The sequence below is a fragment of the Entelurus aequoreus genome, linkage group LG06, assembly GCF_033978785.1.
Source record: "Entelurus aequoreus isolate RoL-2023_Sb linkage group LG06, RoL_Eaeq_v1.1, whole genome shotgun sequence".
NCBI classification, from domain to species: domain Eukaryota; kingdom Metazoa; phylum Chordata; class Actinopteri; order Syngnathiformes; family Syngnathidae; genus Entelurus; species Entelurus aequoreus.
The window spans coordinates 18,105,054-18,127,213 of NC_084736.1; the positions used below are offsets into that span (position 1 = coordinate 18,105,054).

A 22,160-nucleotide genomic window follows, 5' to 3' on the forward strand; every position below is an offset into this window, starting at 1 on the left:
GCATCCAGCTCGATGAGGTTTTGTTAAATCCGATTGCTCTGAGCTTATCCAACAGTATAGCGTGGTTAACAGTGTCAAAGGCCTTCTGAAGGTCCAGCATGACCATGCTGCAGTATTTGCCCGCGTCCACCTCATGTTTGATGTGGTCGGTCAGATAGAGAAGGCATGTGTCAGTGGAGTTGTTAGTTCTGAAGCCGGATTGGAATTAGTACATGAGTTTATTAGTGGCAAGGTAACTATCGACCTGTTCATAAACTATTTTCTCCATTACTTTCGAAATGGAACTGAGAATAGAAACAGGTCGGTAGTTGCCAGGTTCTAATTTGCTTCCTTTTTCAAAGAGGGGAGTTACTCTTGCTATCTTAAAATCTTTTGGTACTTGGCCTTGAGAAATTGAGAGGTTTATTATGTGCGTGATGATTGGGGCAATGATGGAGGCATGCAGAGTCCCTGAGAAATCTGGAGGGGATATTGTCAAGGCTGGTGGCCTTGTCTGGGTGGAGCACGCTCAATCTTTTAAGCACCTCATCAGCTGTGACCATTTCTAATTTGAAATCGTTGTTGGATACTCCTAGCGTTCTATAGAAGGCTTTAATGTGTTCTACACCAAAGTGACCAGAGTGGTGGGACAGCTTGTTGACAAGAGTTGCGGCTTTGCTGGTGAAAAATACTTATTGTCATTTATAATTGTATTAATATGAGCAACGCGACATGCTAAATATTGGTTTTGTATGTTTTGGTTAAAAATAAAGTTGAAGATGACGTCAAACCAATGTGTTGTCTAGCGCGCGCGCGCGCGCGTACGCGCTTGTCCAACCCACAATGCACCTCGCCAAGCAAAGATGGAGGACCCCAGCAGCTGCCGGAGAAGAACAATGTTTTGCCTCTAGACTTTTTGGGGGAAACGGAGCACACTGAGCTAAGTAGTCCGGCCCGAGGAGCGGCGTGTGGTCATGCAGCGGTAAGAGACACTCACGGCCGTGGAAAAGTTGGGCGAGCAGCGGTTAGGTGCGAAAGTCCAAACTTGGCGTGCGGGACAGGACGACAAAGCGGCGGACGTTAGCATGCTAGGCTAGCCGCCGAGCATCATTGTTCGCTGGGGACTTTTGTTGGGGGTCATCGTGCCTCTCCTGGCTCTCTCGGAGCTCCACCACCAAGCCACCGCTTATTAAAGATGAACATAAATATTACAATTATTATTATTTATTTTTTTATGAACATTAACACGAGAGGCTAGTTTATGTTGTATGTTGGCGCCCGTGTATTGTTTGGCATAGTCTAAATTATATTCCAACTACAATAAAAAAAATATCTAAAAAATGTTTCTAATACTGCATCGTTTGACGTTTTTTAGGAACTGTTTGGACATGTTGAGGTTAAGTGCGGTTATTGTCATATCTAAATTATTGCTTGGCATCACAAAGAAGCCCCCCCTCCTTCGACATGGTTAGCCTAGCCAGCGAATTGCTAACCAAACAGCGTGCCTCATTCTAAATAATTTAATAAAATATATACAACATTCTGCATATTTTGCACGTTCGGTGTTTGCAAAGTTGATGGTATGCATCTTACTAACCAATGCAAGCTCTCCGTCCATTAACTGGAAGTAGACGTCATTTGCAAGCTATTGTCTTACCAATCTTTTCGATACTTTATAATTGTTGACATTACTTTGGTGCAGCACCCACATTTACAGACAATATAGTACGAATAATAATATAATAAGAAGTAAATCAAATACATAGCATCATATTTATGATAACATGTTATAATTAGAGATGTCCGATAATGGCTTTTTTGCCGATATTCCGATATTGTCAAACTCTTAATTACCGATTCCGATATCAACCGATATATACAGTCGTGTAATTAACACATTATTATGCCTAAATTTGTTGTGATGACCCGCTGAATGCATTAAACAATGTAACAAGGTTTTCCAAAATAAATCAACTCAAGTTATGGAAAAAAATGCCAACATGGCACTGCCATATTTATTATTGAAGTCACAAAGTGCATTATTTTTTTTTGACATGCCTCAAAACAGCAGCTAGGAATTTGGGACATGCTCTTCCTAAGGAGCATGTTGAGGTGGGCGAGGTTTAGGGGTATGGGGTAGCGGGCGGTGTATATTGTAGCGTCCCGGAAGAGTTAGTGCTGCAAGGGGTTCTGGGTATTTGTTCTGTTGTGTTTATGTTGTGTTACGGTGCGAATGTTCTCCCGAAATGTCGATGACAAGTTTCTTTTTTTTGGAACAATCTTCCATTTATTGCTATGTGTGTGTGATTCTACGCTAAAGGAAAAAGGGGGAGGGCAGAAGCTACAGAGGCTCCTGGGTTCAAAAAGTATGCTGGAGCAAGTGAAAAAACATTGATTTTTAAAATTAATGAATTTACTGGTAATATCATATGCAACAAAAAACTTGACATTCATCGATTAAATAAATTTCTCGCCCAGGCCTAGTTAATACAGTACTCATTTTTGTGAGCAGGTACTACCTTTTGTTTGTTTGTATTAACAGGCGGATGGTTGCTGGTAAGAGATTAAGAGCTTTACATGCTGCCCTAAACTCATTATTCGTGGTTTAAATGCACTTGTGAATAGAAACATTTCATAATTGAAGTGTCCCTCTGTGTGTAGTGTCAGTTGTGTAATTACACTTTTGTCAATGCACACTGTGTCCAAACATGTTCATCATTGGCATATAATCTCATGCAAATGGGATGACTGGGTCAGACACCGCCACGGCGCAGATTACCATCCACACGCCAATCCTCTCTGCGCTTGATGTTGTTGCTATGACCTTTTAGCTCTCGCCGTAAAACCCGGAATATACTGTATGCGAGCGCCGCGATACTTCCGCTGAGCTCGCCAGCCTCGTTAGTTGATTGGCATTCCAAATAATGCAATCTTTTTGCTGAACTGCATATCATCACTTATTAATTCGCATAAGCAGCTGGCACCGAGACAATTTATTAGCTCAAGGTGATATGGCTGCAAACTGATATAAGTGTTTTATATCGGTCGATATCGATAAATATTGATGTTTTTTATGATTAATCAAAAGTAAGGACCAGGATTTATATAGAATTCAACCACTTTATTTCAAATGCAACCATTCTCTGATTATAATCCCCTCAACTATCAAGGCAGAAATGAAACGAAATGTCAACACAAGCATGGAAAACAATCAATGTAAACAAATTGTAAAATCATATTGAACACTTCTTAAAAGGAAGGTGTAAGAATTGTTTAATAAAGTGTAACAAAAGAGTGAAAATGTAAACATAGAGAAACCAGGGAAAAATATTTTCTGCAGATTTAGTGCCAGAAAGTTACAGCTGTGCTCTAAAGGGTAGGTGCGTCTAAGGTGGGGACGAGTGCCTTGCGTTATTCATAGACCACACTGGTCTGACTACAGTCCCCTGGAAAAAAAACTGCCATACTGTTGAGCTGAATTTTCCTGTTTTATCCACAATTTCTTTATTTTTCTTTTCTTTTCTCACTCCATGCAAAGAATCAACTGCGAGACCATAAGATGGCGCGACCAAACTTGATAGTTTAGCGTGTCACTCCCACTGATCAGTGATCACTTCCTGTTGCTGGGTTACCAGAGAGCGAGTGCCTTTGTTCATGCAACCAACCTTGCTTCGCGACTTCCGCTTTCCTACGACAACGAAGAAGAAAACAGAACATTTTATGAAATGCATTTTTAATTGATATCAATTATATGTCTATCGCTATATTTACTGACATCGTTTTGAATCGCCGCTCACATCAGTGCTATTGACGCCACACTCATTTCTGACTTTGCTCCCTTGCAGGATGACACAGATCACCACGCTGTAATCGTCCCGCCATGAGCATCATCCAAGACAAGCTAGGCAACGACTTCCTGCGCTCCAACGGCGGCATGGACTCCAACTTTGGCCCCGGCATGATCATGTTCAGCCACCTGCCGCCGGTCGCTAGCTTCACCCGCCTGGTGCCTCAGGAGATGATCTTGAAGAAGGAGCGGGACTCACCCGACTGCATCGCTGGCTCCCTGAACGGCGGCGTGGGAGACTACGTCCACGCTCTCGACATTAAGCAGGAAAAGGTGTCGGAGCACGATTACCGCCTGCCGCTCTACCCGGGAGGGTTGGGGAAGAGCACGGAGCTGCTGGAGCTGACGGTCAACAACAACCAGAACCTGCTAGTGCACGAGCTCAACATGGCCAACGTGAGTAGAAACATTCTAGTCTTCAGAAGCCACAAGTACTATTCAATCTTTGAGTCCTTTATCCTCTCCACATGTATTGTTTGTGTTAACATGTCAGTAGCAGGGAAGGGTGCCAAATTCAGTACTTTTATAGACACCGACCTAATTCTACTGGTCCTACCAGGTATCGATTCATGTCAAATCAAACTGAACCGTATTTCCATAACGTCTATCTGCAGACTTGGCGGGTAAACAATCACTCAAGAAGTACTCAGAATGGACTGCGCAAACTTCTTCGAAGTAATGTTGCAATTTTAAATGTTAACAAAGCAAGTATGCCTGATAGAAGATGCGCAAACCATACAGGTATACATGCTATTGATTAGCATGAGCCATTTTACATAACGAATTCCACACCTCTAAATTTGATAATGAAAAGTAAAACTTAGATGCGCATTACCATCACACAGCTGATGTGTAATAGGAACAATACTTACAACATAAACACTTTGTGGGACTCAACAAAAACAGGATGACTGGCACATTAAACATAATGGCAAGGACTACTTCCTGTACATTACTGCCATCTAATGTCCTAAGATTGCAACTGCATGAAAAGTCAAGAGTTGCAAATGAGACTCAGAAGTGTAAGAAAACTAGAGATAGCAACTGGACAGCACAATTATAATCAGCTCACTGGTAAATAAAAAGTATGGGATTTTATTAATAAACAATTAAAACTTATTTACACACAAACACACTCAATTTACGGATTTTTTAAAATTAAATTCCCAGGTACCGAGAATTAGCACTGTATCGGTTCAAATGTGAACGGTAGCCATGTCAATGAACACGCTTAAAAAAAGGTGCATGGCATGTTTACACTTGCACAATTTAACATGTCCGAAAAGGAGTATGAAGACGACCCGGTCTTCTCCATGTCTCAGGAACTACTGATGATTTGTTTACTTCCTGTGTCTGACATGTATCAGTTTTTGTATTTTGTTTTTGAGTAAAAGAAAAGGATAAACGTGTAGTAGTCAAGTTAATAGAGTTCATAGATCTTTTTCAAAACCAATATAAAGTAGACCAGAGTAAAAGGTGCCAGAAATGCTGTGTGGTAATAAAGGATATATGATGTCTTCAGCCCGATTGTAGCTGAGATAGGCTCCAGCACCCCCCGCAAACCCGAAGGGAATAAGCGGTAGAAAATGGATGGATGGATGATAAATAGTACTTAAGTACAGGAGTAAAACTTACATGATGCCTTATTACAAAGTAGGGATGCACAATGTTTTTAAGCCGATAAAGATAACTTCCTGCTTCTCAAGACTGATAACCCATTTTAAAATCATTTATCTGAGCTGTTGTTTATTGTAATGCGATTTTTATCAATAAGACGTATGAATTCCTCATATTTAGGCGAAAACTAGTGGTCTAATATTTATTCTGCACCCCTAATTATACTGAACATGTACTTTTTCATGTGTACTAAAAAAGACGATAGAGAAAATTTGCAAGCCATAATTGCAGTCCATATTGGTGTTAATTAAGGAGATAATATTCTACATGTACATATTTACATGTACGGATGGTTACCGAATTCGGTACTTTTTATTGGTACCGACCAAAGTCTGTTGGTACTACAGAATATCGATTCACGTAAAAATCAAATGGTGCCATATTTCGATACCTTTGTTGCGCGTCACGTCTGGTTGCAGACTAAACACTGGCTCACGTTAACAATCACTCAAGCAGCACTCCGGGCGGACTCAGCCAAACTCCCTCTACGCAAAGTTGCAATTTTCAAAACCAACTAAGCAAGTACACTTTGTATAAAACGCTCGAAAGTAAAGTACGGCTCCATTCTTCAAAATGCGCTAGCTTGATGCTAATTGGATTTGCTTTAACCAGGCTACTATTAGCATTTGTGATTTTACATGGCGACTTCAGCACCTCCAAATTTAGTAATGAAAACTACAACAAAAATGCACGTTACAATCAAACACCAACAGTAAAATATTTAGGCACCTAATGATTCAATTTCATTCTAATTCCTGGGGTGGTAATTCGATTCAGAATCGATTCTTGATTCAAACCGATTTTCACAATGTATTAGTTGGTATAATAATTATAATGAAACTTTTTCAGAACAGGTTACAGGTTAGAAAAGCTCCTCCTGATTGCTCGGAGATGTCCTGAAAACGTAGTTTTAATAATAGATTTTTATTTGAAAAAAAATAGATTTTTGAAAATGATGAATTGATAGAGAATCAAATGAATAATTGTGAATCACTTTTTTGCACCCATAATAATGAGCACAATACTTACCATATAAACACTTTGTAGGGCGCAACATAACACATTGCACTTCCTGAAAGAAGCTAATTCCTCGTTACCATACCACAGGGGTCTTGGAAGTGCAACTGCATTGCGAATGACACTCAAATGGCATAAAAAACAAGATTTAACAACTGGACAGCACAGTTATCAAAATCAGCTCCCTTTTATGTTACATGAAAAAATTAAATGTTATTATAAAAAAATGAACGCACAAAATTACAGAAAATTTATACAATTGAGTACCATTATTGATTCCAGAGGTATCGGGAATTGGCACAGTAAACGTTACTTATAATGATAAATGGGTTATACTTGTATAGCGCTTTTCTACCTTCAAGGTACTCAAAGCGCTTTGACAGTATTTCCACATTCATCCATTCACACACACATTCACACACTGATGGCGGGAGCTGCCATGCAAGGCGCTAACCAGCAGCCATCAGGAGCAAGGGTGAAGTGTCTTGCCCAAGGACACAGCGGACGTGACTAAGATGGTAGAAGGTGGGGATTGAACCCCAGTAACCAGCAACCCTCCGATTGCTGGCACGGCCACTCTACCAACTTCGCCACGCCGTCACTATTTTTATCACTATTTACATGCTTTACTCACAATAAATACACCTGCACTCGTCTTATCCATCAAAAAGGTAACACTTCCCGGTTTTGATTGACAGCTGTCATAGAGGGTATAATTAAAAATGTTTATTATTGCGTTTTGTTTTTTCCATATAGGACTCAGTATTCATATACTCATTTTTTCTTTGCAGTAAAAGCGTAATTGCTGATTTAATCTTGTTAGACGCAGCTGTACCTAATTTAATCTTGCAAGAACACATTAGTATGCGCCTGTGGGAGGAGCCACAGAGAGGAAAGATGCAGGGGAGGAGCCTGTGTCTAAATAGTTATGGCGACGTAAATCTACTGACTGCTCGCCATGCAAAATATGCCCCCCCGCCATTGGCGGATGATGTCACGGCTGCTCAGCGTGAATGAAACGTCTTGGCGAGGACACAGCTGTCTTGTTTGAGCTCGCACTTCATTGCAGACGTCTTTTGTGCTCATTCAATTAGAAGCGCACACTTGTGACAAAAGGCGGGCCATCGTGCAGCCAAATGTGGTTTAGTGCTTTGATAGGCACTCTTAAAAATCTATTTTTACCATAAATGTTATCACAAGCATCTGTGAGAGAGTTCAACTCACCTTCAGCAGTGCGAAGAAGAAAGAAAAAGCAAACGTAATCGATGTGCCTTTGCGTTGATCGGAGGTGGACTGTTGGTTTATTTTTTGGACGCCATCCAACACAAAAAGTGAGTGGTGGGTTGTTATCCACAGGGGGCTGATCATTTAGGCCTGTCCCCTGTGACAATCTATTGGCTGCTCGTTGTTTACGCCAACGCCTGTTTTATGCGCAAACGTGTCCTTTTTCAAGGCTGCACGCCTGTCAATGAAAGCGTTTCCATGCGCCATCTCCCTTTTGTCACCCTCACAGCTGCCGGGTCAGTTGGGGAAGGAGCCCGCTGGGAGGAAAGGTCGGAGGTCAAACGGGGACGGCCCGGAGGGCAGACCGAGGAAGAAGCGAAGCGAGAAGGTTTGCCAAGCTCTGTCTTAATTATGAATAATGCAGATGTGTTTCAGATCACATGAGAAAGGTTTAATGATTTTTTTTTTCAGGGTTTCCGTGGGTCGTTAAAAAGTAATTTGATGGATTTTTGCGAAAATTAAAGCCTTAAATGGCATTTAAAGAAACAAAATTAGATGTCCAGAAGCTTTAAAAAATGTCATACAATTGTAGGCTGGGGGCCATTCAATGGGTCAATTAATGAAACGATAAATGAATTCCAAAATTTTGCTGTCATCAATTATTTGCTACATCTTGGTTTCTGGCTTTCAAACTGGATAAAAGCGGTCGTACGCTGCATCGCTCTCTGCACCTTAGCACGTTTATTCAACAGTGAAATTACATTAATTATTAACCATTAACATAGGAGTAAAAGCTCATGTCTCTATTGTTTCTTTTCAAAACATGTAGGTAGAAATGTTTTTTCTTTATAGCAGTTAATAAGAAATTGTAACAAAACTACCACAGTGAAAGAAAAAAACAAAAGAAACATTTAAGCGATAACGAAAGAAAACAGAACAAAATATATATTTTTAAACATATTATATTACCCTGTTTTGTTTAACAAGTTTTTGGTCTTGGTTTTTATTAGTACATTAATAATACAGGGTTTATCAAGTCAAATTTAAGACTTATGACTTTTTTAAGACCATAATGAATATAATTAAGACCATCACAGGGTCAAAAGATTAGGCATGAGAATCTGACCTGAAATTATTTTAATAAATAATAGAAATAAGATAACTTTTTTTAAATATAGTTCTACTGCTGTGAGTACCACAGAGAAATTAGCATGTACTTACTGTATGCAACAGTATGATTTCATTAGTAAACATCTCATAGTGATCTCTTTTGGCAATTGGCGTCACATTTTGTTTGGGGGTTAAATTGATCTTTGGATAGTTGTGCAAGTGTTTGTGGCGTTTTAGCATCTTTTGACACGGACTTATCCCAGATTTTTGTCTTTTACATTATCATTCCATTGATTTTTATTACCACCGCTTCCCTGCCTCCACATCCCGGTTATACGTTTACCTCCACCGGCTTCACAAATCGTTGAACTTATGCATGTAATTCAGCTTTGCTGTGGGCTTTTGTTAATATTTCTCCGCTGTTAGCTGCACAGCACACTCGCTGGTGGTGCGCAATAACTTTTGACCGGGCAGCGCACGTAGCCTACATAGTTTACGTTTTGGGGTTACGTTATAGCGTCTTCAAAAATTGAAATGTTCAAAAGCAAGACTGAAGTTAATGCATGTTTTAAATAAAAGTAACGCCAACAGATTTTTAAGACCTTTCAAAATCATATTTAAGACCTTTTGAGATTTTAAAAGAATTTTAGACATTTGAGGCCTTAAATTCGAATTGTTGGCTTTGGATTTAAGACTCTGTAATAACTGTCATCCATGTTGTTGTGAATGTCTCGCGACTCTCAGCCCTAATCAATGTGCTGGGACTGTCAGCTTTCAGTTGTACTTTACAGATTCTTTCAGTAGAAAGAGCCCAAAACCATTCAAAGTGTCAATAGAAACATAAATAATCTGTGGCCATCATAGAAGCTTTAATAAACTGTACAGTAGGGCTGCACAATTACTGGAATTCTAATCCTGGTCACCATTTCGGCTGCCATGATTAAGTTAATATTATTGTTGGTGTTATTATTTAAAAAGAGCCTGCTTTTATTTCTGTATTGATACAATTAAATTATGATTATTATTTTGGCCATAAAAGTCATGTTATTGTCATTGGAGCTATTTTGGATTGAGATGTGTGTGCAGCTTTGTTGCTAATAAGCAGTGTTGGGTTAGTTACTGAAAACCAGTAACTAGTTACAATTACTAGTTACTTTATTTCAAAAGTAACTCAGTTACTAACTCAGTTACTTACACCAAAAAGTAATGCATTACTGTAAAAAGTAACTATTTAGTTATTTATTTCCCCCACCCATTTTTTTTTAAGGCTCCCATTAATGCCCTTTTAGCCTTCATTTCAGTACTGTTATTGCACTGGAGAATAATACAATGTGTTGATCAACTTGACATGCATTTGCATCACTAAACTCTGGTAAGCAATGTGGTCTACATACAACACACAAACAATGTGGTCTACATACAAACAATGTGGTCTACATACAACACACAAACAATGTGGTCTACATACAACACACAATGTGGTCTACATACAACACACAAACAATGTGGTCTACATACAACACACAAACAATGTGGTCTACATACAACACACAAAAAATGTTCTGTACATACAACACACAAACAATGTGCTCTACATACAACACACAAACAATGTGCTCTACATACAACACACAAAGACAAAGATATGTTTCAAAGGGCCAATTTATTTCAGGCCAGAACAAATTGACAAAACTATTTTAAATAGCTGCAACATAATGGCACTTTAACTTTAAGTAGATAGGATCTTTGATCTAAGACACAGCTTACATACACAGCTTTGATCCAAGACACAGCTTACATTTAACTAAAATGTTATTTTCTTTGTGCTCGACAAAAGAAAAGTAGTGAGATTGTTAAGACACTCGACTTCTGGCTTCACCTTGATGTCTTGTTAGTTGTTATGAGAGTAGCGTATGTGTGTGTGTCAGTGGCGTGCCGTCACTAGAGGCAGGGGAGGCACGCCCTCACCTGCCATCATGGAAAGAAAAAAAAAGTAAAAAGAAAAAAAAATAATTAAATTGTTATATGTATTTAGTGATTATACTAAAGTTATTTTCCATTTAACTTCACCAGTTTTAGATTATTTTTATTTTCACATTTGCCGTTCAAATACTGAGAAGAGACGGTGCGGTGATCAGCAGCCAGTTGAGGCACGTCACTGATTTGTGCCTCAACATGGATTGTGCACAATGACTCGGCTAACTGCTGGCCTGCTGTGCAGTGACACCGTATTGCTATATGAATTATATTATACATTTCCATAGTTTAGTTAGCTGAGGTATATAATGTACAGTGTATTTTGTCAACAACTGTATGTGTGTAACGTATTTCTTGTGCTGAGCGATCATAAAACTGGAGGCTCGTCTCATAACCCCGCCTCCTGGTGCCAAGCACCTCCGCCGCAGAATGCACCCCCGACGGGAGCGCCACACCAACCAAAGCCCACACCCAAACCCCCACGTGCAAGACCGAATCCACCCAAAAAAGTCACTTAACAAGAAGCCAAAAAGTGCAAAAACAACAATGCTCGCGCGGCGCACCGGAGGAGCCGTAAACAGGGACACAACATTAGGTACACCTGCAGACTACAGCGCGGATTTCATATTTCATTCATTCACTACTCTTCCAACACGAACACCACTGCTCCCACACTTATAAGTAAAGGTAAGACCATAATAACGTTTATTTTTATTAAATGTGCTTTTTTGTGTACTACAGTTTGTAAGTGTAAAGTTAAAGTACCAATGATTGTCACACACACCAGGTGTGGTGAAATTTGTCCTCTGCATTTAACCCATCCCCTTGCTTAGTTTAGTTTAGTCTTTATTTGAAGGGACAATGCACAGAAACATTAAGTTCAAAGACAGATATGTTCTGTACCAGATTATAGCTAAATAGCTCATTTCCATCTGCAGTCCCTGGCTACCTAAATTAAAGGGATACAAAAATCATGCAATTAAATTATGACATAAAAACATACTATAGCATGTTTTTAAATTAAGAAAAGTCATAAAATGCCCTTTCATGTACACATACTTAATATACAATACAACCACACCTCATTTACATCATCACACAAAGACAATACATGCTTTTGTTCACATCTGTCATCATTTGTAAAAACAACCATGATTTTAACACACACACCTCACAATTTACAATAAAAATGCTCTCATGGATAAATATAATGCACATTAGGTTGATGTGTCAAACATAATGCCCACCGTAGTGACCGTGTGAGCAGCTTTGATTGCTCCAAAGCCACTTTTTAACTTCAATTGTGAATGAAGAGTCATCTGTTAGACTTTTCAAGTTTGTTGTGAGGTCGTTCCATTCCTTTATGGCTTTATATGAAAAGGCTGATTGTTGATTGTTCACCCCCTGGGAGGTGAGGGGAGCAGTGGGCAGCAGCGGCACCGTGCCTGGGAATAATTTTTGGTGATTTAACCCCCTATTCCAACCCTTGATGCTGAGTGCCAAGCAGGGAAGAATGCTGGTATGAGCTTTTAAACATAACCCGTTAACTGCTGCCAATCAAATGGTGAATAAGATACTCTTTAGGGTTCATATGTTTGTAAATCTGACTGTGATGAAGTCAGTGCCTCACCTGACATGAACCTCACCGCACGCCACTGGTGTATGTGTGTGTCCCTTTAAGATATGACAGCATGTGGGTGAGTGACGTCAGTGAGTGAGTGGGCGAGAGAAGTGAGGGAGCGGCGACAGTGAGTGCGTGCAGGTTCTCTAGCTTGGTGGATGGCTGCGTCCAATAAAGTCACAAAGTTGCAACAAACCGCCGGGCTCGTCATTCACCCTCAGCTGTAAAGACCCTCTTCCGGGTAAAGTGAAGGTTGTTAGTACATATACGTCTCCCCTGCGCCCCTCGACTACGGTATGAGATCCCCCTCGCCCCCACCCACACAAAGCGCCCTCTTATTTTCCACCGGAGCGCTGCAATAACACACACTCAGATCTTCAGTTTCTAGCCGATACTACATAAAAAATAATGTAAAATAACGCAGTAACGCATCATGTAGTAACGGTAACTGAGTTACTGAATATAAAAAATAACGCGTTAGATTACTAGTTACCGCCGAAACTAACGGCGTCCCAACACTGCTAATAAGGTGCAATAAGTTCCATTTGTCATTATGTGGTTGTCAGCATATTTTTCTATAAGTCCTACCAAGCCTTTGTCACCACAGAAATGAATAGAAAAATGTAATATTTTTCAGAATCTCACTATGCCGTGGTCTCTTTTAGGGCTATTTTTAACCCCTAATATTGCTCAAATCTTGTTTTTGGTCCGCAGCAGTCCATGCTGCTGGATGCAGACGGAGGCAGCTTGTCGCCGGGAAGCAAACCTCACATCTGTGAGCACTGCAGCGCCGCCTTCAGGAGCTCCTATCACCTCCGCAGACACGTCCTCATCCACACAGGTATCACACATCTTGCTGCCTGTGAATACTTGAGAGCTGTCAAATGCTGCTGTTTATGTTTCCTGTTATGATAACAATAATACAGTTTCTATTGCACTACATAATTGCTAGCATAACCTATTATTGTTGTGAGTCATCGCACATGCACTCGATAATCACTGTCTCGTCTGATCTAATCGCTGAGATTTGTGCGACGCGCCACAACGATTTGCATTTAGGAGATTATTGCATGCAGCGCACAACTGCCAGTGCACTGATGTGAATAATTGATTAGCTGCAGGTCACATGTGCATGCGCTTCATTATACACAATGTACACTTACCAACATTAAAAAATATAACTATCATAAATAAGGTCATTACATTGATGTTTTTACCATATATTCCAATTTTATTGCAAATAAAAGAATTCAATGTCAAAGCTTGATTTAGAAAAATTATATAAGTATATAGACTAACTGTTAAAAATAGTGTTTGAATATCTTTGATATAATATAAAATAGTATGGCAGATAAAAATAAGATACAATGTTCTTTTTGTGTGTGGAGTTTGTATGTTATCCCTGTGCTTCTCCCTGTGTGTGGGTTTTCCCACATTCTAAAAATATGCATATTAATGTAAATGTATTTAATTTTTGTATGTTAGCTTAATGGAAGACTCTAAATTGTCCATAGGTGGGTCAGGTTGTTTGTCTCCATCTGCCCTAGATTCTAGTCTACGTCAGCTAGGATAGGCTCCAGCTTACCCATGACCCCAAAGTGGATAAGCGGTATAGAAAATCCAAGGATGGATGTATTACATGTCATAACAACATTTTAAAAACTTGACTGAAATAAAAAAGAAATTGGCACAAAATCAACTGAATAGCCTTTTTTTCCTCCACATTTAATTAAAAAACTTTGTCTAAAAATACTGTTATTGCCTATAAAAGTAAGTAAATGTATAGTATAATGTTTTTTTAAAGTAATACATTAAAAAAACATGAATAACAATAATATATTTTAGTATTCAAATATTTGGGTTTAGGAGTGTGTAGCTTATTGGTGTTGGTACCAAAAGGTATTTTAATACATCAATACTTTTCAAAATAAAGGGGACCACAAAAAACATTGGCTTTATTTGAACAGAACATCTTATGATACATTTAACATACATTTCCTTATTTGCTGCATATTGTGTCATTTGTCATTCTGTTATTTTGTCAAAATTATGAGGGACATCCTTTGGAAAACGGATTAATAATTGTTCATTTACAGTTAATATCTGCTTACTTTCTGTTTCAACATGTTCTATCTACACTCCTGTTAAAATGTAATAATCACTTATTCTTCTGTTGTTTGGATACTTTACCCATGTTTTGGCTGATACTACAAATTTGGTTATGGATCATACATTGGTCATATAAAAAAGTTCTCCTGTGTCCTGAGGTTATAAACAATTTAAAAAAAAAAGACTTTGATGATCAAAGATATTGCCGTAATCATTGTATCAACTATATGTCGCTCTTGTAATTGGTATTGTTAGTCGGTATTTGTATAGATCCACCCATTTGTTTACATTCAGGTGAGCTAACTTGCTGTTAGCGGTTAGCTATTGCATCCTCCTACATTGTGTAGTGAAGCATGTTTAGGCAAGGCAAGGCAAGGCAAGTTTATTTGTATAGCGCTTTTCATACACAAGGCAGACTCAAAGTGCTTCACAGACAACAAAGTGAAATGAAAGAAAATAAAAGCAAAATTAAAATGCAGACAATAAAAATAAAAATAAAAACAGTGCAGACGTTAAAAGTTAAAAGATTAAAAGATTTAGCTGAAAGCTAAGGTGAACATAAAAGTCTTCAGTCTAGTTTTAAAAGTAGTGAGAGTTGGGGAGAGTCTGACATCTTCAGGAAGTTTATTCCAGCTATGTGTTGCATAGTGACTGAATGATGATCTCCCTTGATTTGAGTTTACTCTTGGAACCGCTAACAGATTGGTCTCAGAAGATCTTAGTGATCTAGAGGGCGTATATAGTGGGAGCATATCAGTGATATACTTGGGCCCTAGACCATGTAGTGATTTATATGTGAGCAGGAGGATTTTGAAATCTATTCTCTGATGTACAGGGAGCCAATGTAAGGATTTAAGAATTGGTGTAATGTGCTCACATTTTTTGGTCTTTGTTAGAACTCTAGCAGCAGCGTTCTGAACAAGCTGTAGCTGCCTGACAGTTTTTTTGGGAAGACCTGCAAGGAGACCATTACAATAGTCTAGCCTACTGGTAATAAAGGCATGTACAAGTTTTTCTAAGTCTTGAGCTGACATGAGCCCTCTAAGTCTTTTTACATTTTTGAGGTGATAGTAGGCCGATTTTGTTACTGATTTGATGTGACTGTCGAAATGTAAATCAGAATCTAAAATAACCCCAAGATTTCTGGCTTTATTTGAGGTTTTCAGGGACAGTGATTTAAGGTGTTGGATGACTTTAAACCTTTCTTTTTTAGCACCAAAAACAATTATCTCAGTTTTATCTTCATTTAGTTGTAGGAAATTTTGGCACATCCAGTGTTTGACTTGCTCAATGCACTGGCACAGAAGATCTATGGGGCGATAGTCATTTGGTGATAGCGCTACATAGATTTGGGTTTAGCTATTCTTCGTCTTGCAGGGATGATACTTGTAAGAAGCTTACTTTATTTGTCGCCATGAAGTGATGTAGAAGTAGCTAAAACACTTTGCAGCTTGCGATGACTCCACAATGCCTCGAGGAAGCTTTCTTTTTTTCTTGTCACTGTCAAATTTGCCAGGCATCAACTTGCATTGTCACGATAGTATTAAAAATCCGCCTTTAGGGCCAATTTATATCATTTATCGCTAGAGATGTCAGATAATATCGGACTGCCGATATAATCGGACGATAATGCTTTAAAATGTAATATCAGAAATTATCGGTATGGGTTTCAAAAAGTAAAATTTATGACTTTTTAAAACGCCGCTGTGTACACGGACGTAGGGAGAAGTACAGAGCGCCAATAAACCTTAAAGGCACTGCCTTTGCGTGCCGGCCCAATCACATATCTACGGCTTTTCACACACACAAGTGAATGCAAGGCCTACTTTGTCAACAGCCATACAGGTCACACTGAGGGTGACCGTATAAACAACTTTAACACTGGTACAAATATGCGCCACACTGTGAACCCACACCAAACAAGAATGACAAACACATTTCGGGAGAACATCCGCACTGTAACACAACATAAACACAACAGAACAAATACCCAGAACCCCTTGCAGCACTAACTCTTCCGGGACGCTACAATATACACCCACCTCAACCTCCTCATGCTCTCTCAGGGAGAGCATGTCCCAAATTCCAAGCTGCTGTTTTGAGGCATGTTAAAAAAAAATAATGCACTTTGTGACTTCAATAATAAATATGGCAGTGCCATGTTGGCATTTTTTTCCATAACTTGAGTTGATTTATTTTGGAAAACCTTGTTACATTGTTTAATGCATCCAGCGGGGCAGCACAACAAAATTAGGCATAATAATGTGTTAATTCCACAACTGTATATATCGGTATCGGTTGATATAGGAATCGGTCATCACAACAAAATTAGGCATAATAATGTGTTAATTCCACGACTGTATATATCGGTATCGGTTGATATCGGAATCGGTAATTAAGAGTTGGACAATATCGGATATCGGCAAAAAAGCCATTATTGGACATCTCTATTTATCGCCCAAGCCAACATGTTTAAAGGCACTGCTTCAATGTTCTAGCTTCACCTTTGCTAGAATAGTTTCATACCTTTTTAAATTCATTAGTACTGCGGCACTTTGTTATTGTGGGTGTATTGTACAACCCACATTGCATCTGTTGTCACATGTTCTTCCTTCCAGGTGAGCGACCCTTCAGGTGCAGCCAGTGTAACATGAGCTTCATCCAGAAGTACCTCCTCCAGCGCCACGAGAAGATCCACAGCGGTGAGTCATCTTGCTCCCCGTCACCTGAAAGACGTCTGACCTCTGACCTTTCCCCAAGGAGAGAAGCCGTTCAGCTGCGACCAGTGCAACATGCGCTTCATCCAGAAGTACCACATGGAGAGACACAAGCGCACGCACAGCGGAGAGAAGCCGTACAGATGTGAGACCTGCCAGCAGGTCTGTCCTCTCTTTGTCTTCTTCCCACTTATTATCGTGCGGACGTTCAGCTTCTTCTTGGTTTGTGCTCTAGTATTTTTCCAGGACAGACCGCCTGCTGAAACACAAGCGAACCTGTGGAGAAGCGCTAAGGAAAGGCCTTGATCCCAGCATGGCGGACATGTCCGGTTATGAAGTCACTCAGGGACACGCTGGCAGAAAAAGGGGGCGCTCCAAAAACCCTGCAGAGGCAGGAGCCCGGAGGAAGAAAAAGGTGGACGGAGGAACCCCTCATGTATCAGGAGCATATAGCATCCAGGAATATGCCGCTGACAACCAAACGGTGGCCTCGTCCACCGAGCCCGGGCCCAGCATGCAACACCACGGTCGCTCTCCAAAGATGACGTTCAAGAAGGCCCACCGTAAAGGTGTGGACAAAGGCAGCAAGGAGGACTTGTTGGAGCAGGGTGTGGATCACGGCCTTGGTCTGATGCAGGCCAACGCTGCAAAAGTAGGCGGGACCACCAGCAGCAACTATGACGACGCCATGCAGTTTCTCAAGAAGCGGCGCTACCTAAACGCCTCGCACAACGTGACGACACCAGTGGGCGGTGGCGAATACGACGTCAGCCTGGTGTCCTCACACCCGTCTGTCATCCACGGCGCCGTGTCTGCCGTGATGGACGGCGACGCCCCTCTCTGTCTGGACAAGTCCGTGATTCCCGACGAGGTGCTGCAGAGCCTCCTGGACCACTACAGCCAGAAAGCAGACGGCTCGCATCACGACATCCACTTTGACATCGGCGACCAGCACGTGGAGCTCCACCCCCCTGACACGCCCAGCCCGCCCGGGGACAAGAGCGTCCTGATGAATGAGTACTCACGTTTCCTGCTTCAGGCCCTGGAGCGCACCAGCCACACGGGCGGCTTCCCCCTCGGGCCCAGTGGCCCCGCTTCCTCCGGCGCGTTCGTGGCGGCCCAGGCGGCGAGCGCACTCTACTCGGACAAGAACGTCTACGCTGCGTCCCCGCTGGAGTGCGGCTTCGGCCCCTCGTCGACGTCGCCCAAGTCGCACTTTGCCATGCTGGCGAGCTCCTCGCCGCAGCACGTCTTCCACCTGAGTGTCCTGGACCAGCAGCTGACCCCCTCGCAGGAGCTGAGCGAGCAGATGGAGAAGCAGCACTCCTCCACGCCGCCTTCCGCCTACCAGATCAGCCCGTCAGACCTGAGCAGCCACAAGGACCGAGCCAAGACCGCCGTCTTCCCGCACACCTCCGCCAAGGAAGCCTATCAGATAGAAAACTTTGCGCAGGCTTTCGGCGCTCAGTTCAAGTCGGAAGAGCGCGGCCTGTCTTATGGCGCCGACTCTGGTGTGGACGTAGACCACCGGATAAGGACGTCCGTGTCCGAGTTCTCAGGGTACAGCAGCTTGTTGTCCGACGTCAGCGAGCAGACCAGCTCAGCTTCTAAAACGTCGACGAGCCAAAGCTTCAGATGAGACCACGCTGTACTTCAAGGTATTATTTGTATTTTTTTACTTCCTCTAAATATTGTTTAACTTAAGTGCTGGTCAATCTAGTATTATTTCTATGTTCATCTTCCACCAGCTGATCCACGCTAGACAAATGTTGCCATGGCACAAGAACTTTTCTGTGTTACAAATATTACTCAGGAAACAGGAAGTTGCTGACATGCTGAACACTGAAAACACTTTTTTACTTGGCGATAAAGAGATTATGGTACAATGTGAAACTCCTCTTTTCTCTCAATAATATATATTTGTATTAAATACAGAGCTCACAAGAGGAAGAATGAGGGCTGGTTTTAATAAGGGAGCTCATGAAATGTTCTGGGTATTTCTTTTTAAAGAACTAAAGTGACTTTAGGGCTTTATGGCCAAGAGGGGGCGCTGTTGGGCAACACACTTACCTGCCCTGCTCTTCTACTCACTTGTGTTGGCACCGCACTGCAGACAAAACAAGTTGCACTATTACAGGGGAAAAGTTGAGTTGTCTTCTTAAAGGGAAAAAATCGCTGCTAAAGAGAATAAAGTTGTCATTTTAGAACATCTTTATCATGAAATATTTGTTAAACATGCCAACAAAATCAGATTTCAGTAATGTTTTAGACCAGGGGTCACCAACGCGGTGCCCGCGGGCACCAGGTAGCCCGTAAGGACCAGATGAGTAGCCCGCTGGCCTGTTCTAAAAATAGCTCAAATAGCAGCACTTACCAGTGAGCTGCCTCTATTTTTTAAATTTTATTTATTTACTAGCAAGCAGGCCTCGCTTTGCTCGACATTTTTAATTATAAGAGAGACAAAACTCAAATAGAATTTGAAAATCCAAGAAAATATTTTAAAGACTTGGTCTTCACTTGTTTAAATGAATTCATTAATTTTTTTACTTTGCTTCTTATAACTTTCAGGAAGACAATTTTAGAGAAAAAAATACAACCTTAAAAATGATTTTAGGATTTTTAAACACATATACCATTTTACCTTTCCTTCCTCTTCTTTCCTGACAATTTAAATCAATGTTCAAGTAAATTTATTTTTTATTGTAAAGAATAATAAATACATTTTAATTTAATTCTTCATTTTAGTTTCTGTTTTTTCGGCGAAGAATATTTGTGAAATATTTTAAAAAAAGATTCGAATAAGCTAGTTTTTCCTCTTTTTTTTTCGGTTGAATTTTGAATTTTAAAGAGTCGAAATTGAAGATAAACTATGTTTCAAAATGTAATTGTAATTTTTTTGTGTGTTTTCTCCTCTTTTAAACCATTCAATTAAGTGTAAATATCATTAATTATTAATAATAACAGAGTTAAAGGTAAATTGAGCAAATTGGCTATTTCTGGCAATTTATTTAAGTGTGTATCGAACCGGTAGCCCTTCGCATTAATCAGTACCCAAGAAGTAGCTCTTGGTTTCAAAAAGGTTGGTGACCCCTGTTTTAGACTGATCATAATATGGAAGCATCTCCCAATATTGTACCATGTCTTTTACTAGTAATACCAACTTTTACTGTAAACTTGTCTTTTCATAATTAAATAACTTTATTCCCTATTTTTTTAGGCTATTCTTTCTCGCTATGTTATGACATGAATAATATCTCGTAGCAGCATTCTCTTATTGTAATTTGCATACAGACTGTTTTTTCTTGTTACAGTAGAGATCATAATACATTGAATGCATCGTAAAAACATCCCTGTCAGGTTATATATAGCACACTCACTCTGTTCTAAGAGCACAGCTTGTAGGTTCAATGTTCACAATCCAATAGCTCAGTTGCTCAGGCAGTAATGTGTGTATATTAGGGGTGTAACGGTACACACAAATTTCAGTTCGGTACATACCTCGGTTTAGAGGTGACGGTTTGGCTCATTTTCGGTACAGTAAGAAAACAACAAAATATACTGTAAATTTTTGGGTTATTTATTTACCAAATTTGCAAAATCTTCCACTAAAAATATTTTTCTTAGTGAAATATTTGATGTGAAGTAATCAGAACCTTGGATAGGTCAATAATTCATAATAACATTGATTTTGATTCCATATTATGTTTTGAGCAATGACAGTTTGAAAGAAAAAAAAACAGCTTTGTTTTATCAGTCAACATTGCAACTTTTTCTAAATTACATTTAACCTTTAAGATTATTTATTTCACTTTTGTTATGTTTTTGTTTATTTTAATAGTGTTTTTAGAATGTGACGTGGGCCTTTAAAACATTAGCTGTGGGCTGCAAATCTGATAAATCTATGGATAAAAAGCAGAGCCTGGCGACGCATGCGCGTTTATCATAACTCTCGCGCTCTCTCTGTCTCTGCCCCTCCCTCACCAATGCTGCTGCGCGCACAATTTGTTTTGTTTTTAACCCCTTCTTAACCCTGAACGTACATTGAAAATACACGCAACCCTAACTCAAAATGCCGGACATTTGAGGCATTTAAGAAACTCCGCCCTGACAGCGCCGCAAAAGAGGACGTGTCCGGTGAAAAGAGGACGTATGGTCAGTCTATTGTAGCCCGTTAGCTGCTAGCATGCCGTGTGTTGTGCCTCGGTGTGCATTGTTTACACAACATGCGTTACGCTACTTAATATGTCCGTGTGGAAACTTCTTCGGTACACCTCCGAACTGAACCGGAACCCCCGTACCGAAACGGTTCAATACAAATACACGTACCGTTACACCTCTAGTTTATTAGGAATGTGAATCTGTGGGCATCTCTCAATTCCATTCATCCATTTTTTACCGCTTATTCCCTTCGGGGTCGCGGGTGGTGCTGGAGCCTATCTCAGCTACAATCGGGCAGAAGGCGGGGTACACCCTGGACAAGTCGCCACCTTACCATTCAGAATTGATCCTCTAACTATTCTTTATTCAAAATCCATACTTTTTAATAACATAGGGTGCCACTTCTATGATTAACTACATTCCTCTATAAAATAAACAGCTGTGATACATTTCTATATTACTCAAAATAAAACTGGTTTAATTACATTCTACCCAAACATTTGATGAAGTCAAATAAGGCAACAAGAGAAGTATCTAACACTTCTCTTTTGTAAAATAAATACATCCAGCAGATATGGACATCTACATCAACAATATGATTGGCTGGACAGAACACATTGAAAAATTAATTTAAAAAAAATCGATTTTTGTGATTCCTTTGAAAATTGATTTGACAGACACTCCTTGTGTTTATAAAAGTTTAGATTGAAGTACCGTATTTTTC

General features: G+C 40.2%; 1 protein-coding gene across 2 annotated transcripts in view; it reads left to right on the plus strand.

Moving 5' to 3' along the window:
- Positions 1 to 822: 822 nt before the first annotated feature.
- LOC133651917 (zinc finger protein 281-like) overlaps positions 823 to 22,160 on the plus strand; it is a 22,944-nt gene continuing 1,606 nt past the window's right edge. Inside the window, exons 1-8 of one of the 2 annotated variants that reach the window (XM_062050148.1) lie at positions 823 to 961; positions 3,825 to 4,222; positions 8,034 to 8,132; positions 13,167 to 13,293; positions 17,180 to 17,263; positions 17,322 to 17,440; positions 17,514 to 18,936; positions 19,027 to 22,160. The exon at positions 19,027 to 22,160 is cut by the window's right edge and continues 1,606 nt beyond it. In XM_062050148.1, coding sequence (XP_061906132.1) covers positions 3,860 to 4,222; positions 8,034 to 8,132; positions 13,167 to 13,293; positions 17,180 to 17,263; positions 17,322 to 17,440; positions 17,514 to 18,917 — 2,196 coding nt within the window. In that variant the 5' untranslated portion in view covers positions 823 to 961; positions 3,825 to 3,859 and the 3' untranslated portion in view covers positions 18,918 to 18,936; positions 19,027 to 22,160. Of the gene's footprint in view, positions 962 to 3,824; positions 4,223 to 8,033; positions 8,133 to 13,166; positions 13,294 to 17,179; positions 17,264 to 17,321; positions 17,441 to 17,513 lie in introns of both variants that reach the window. The other variant, XM_062050147.1, reaches the window with a different exon arrangement.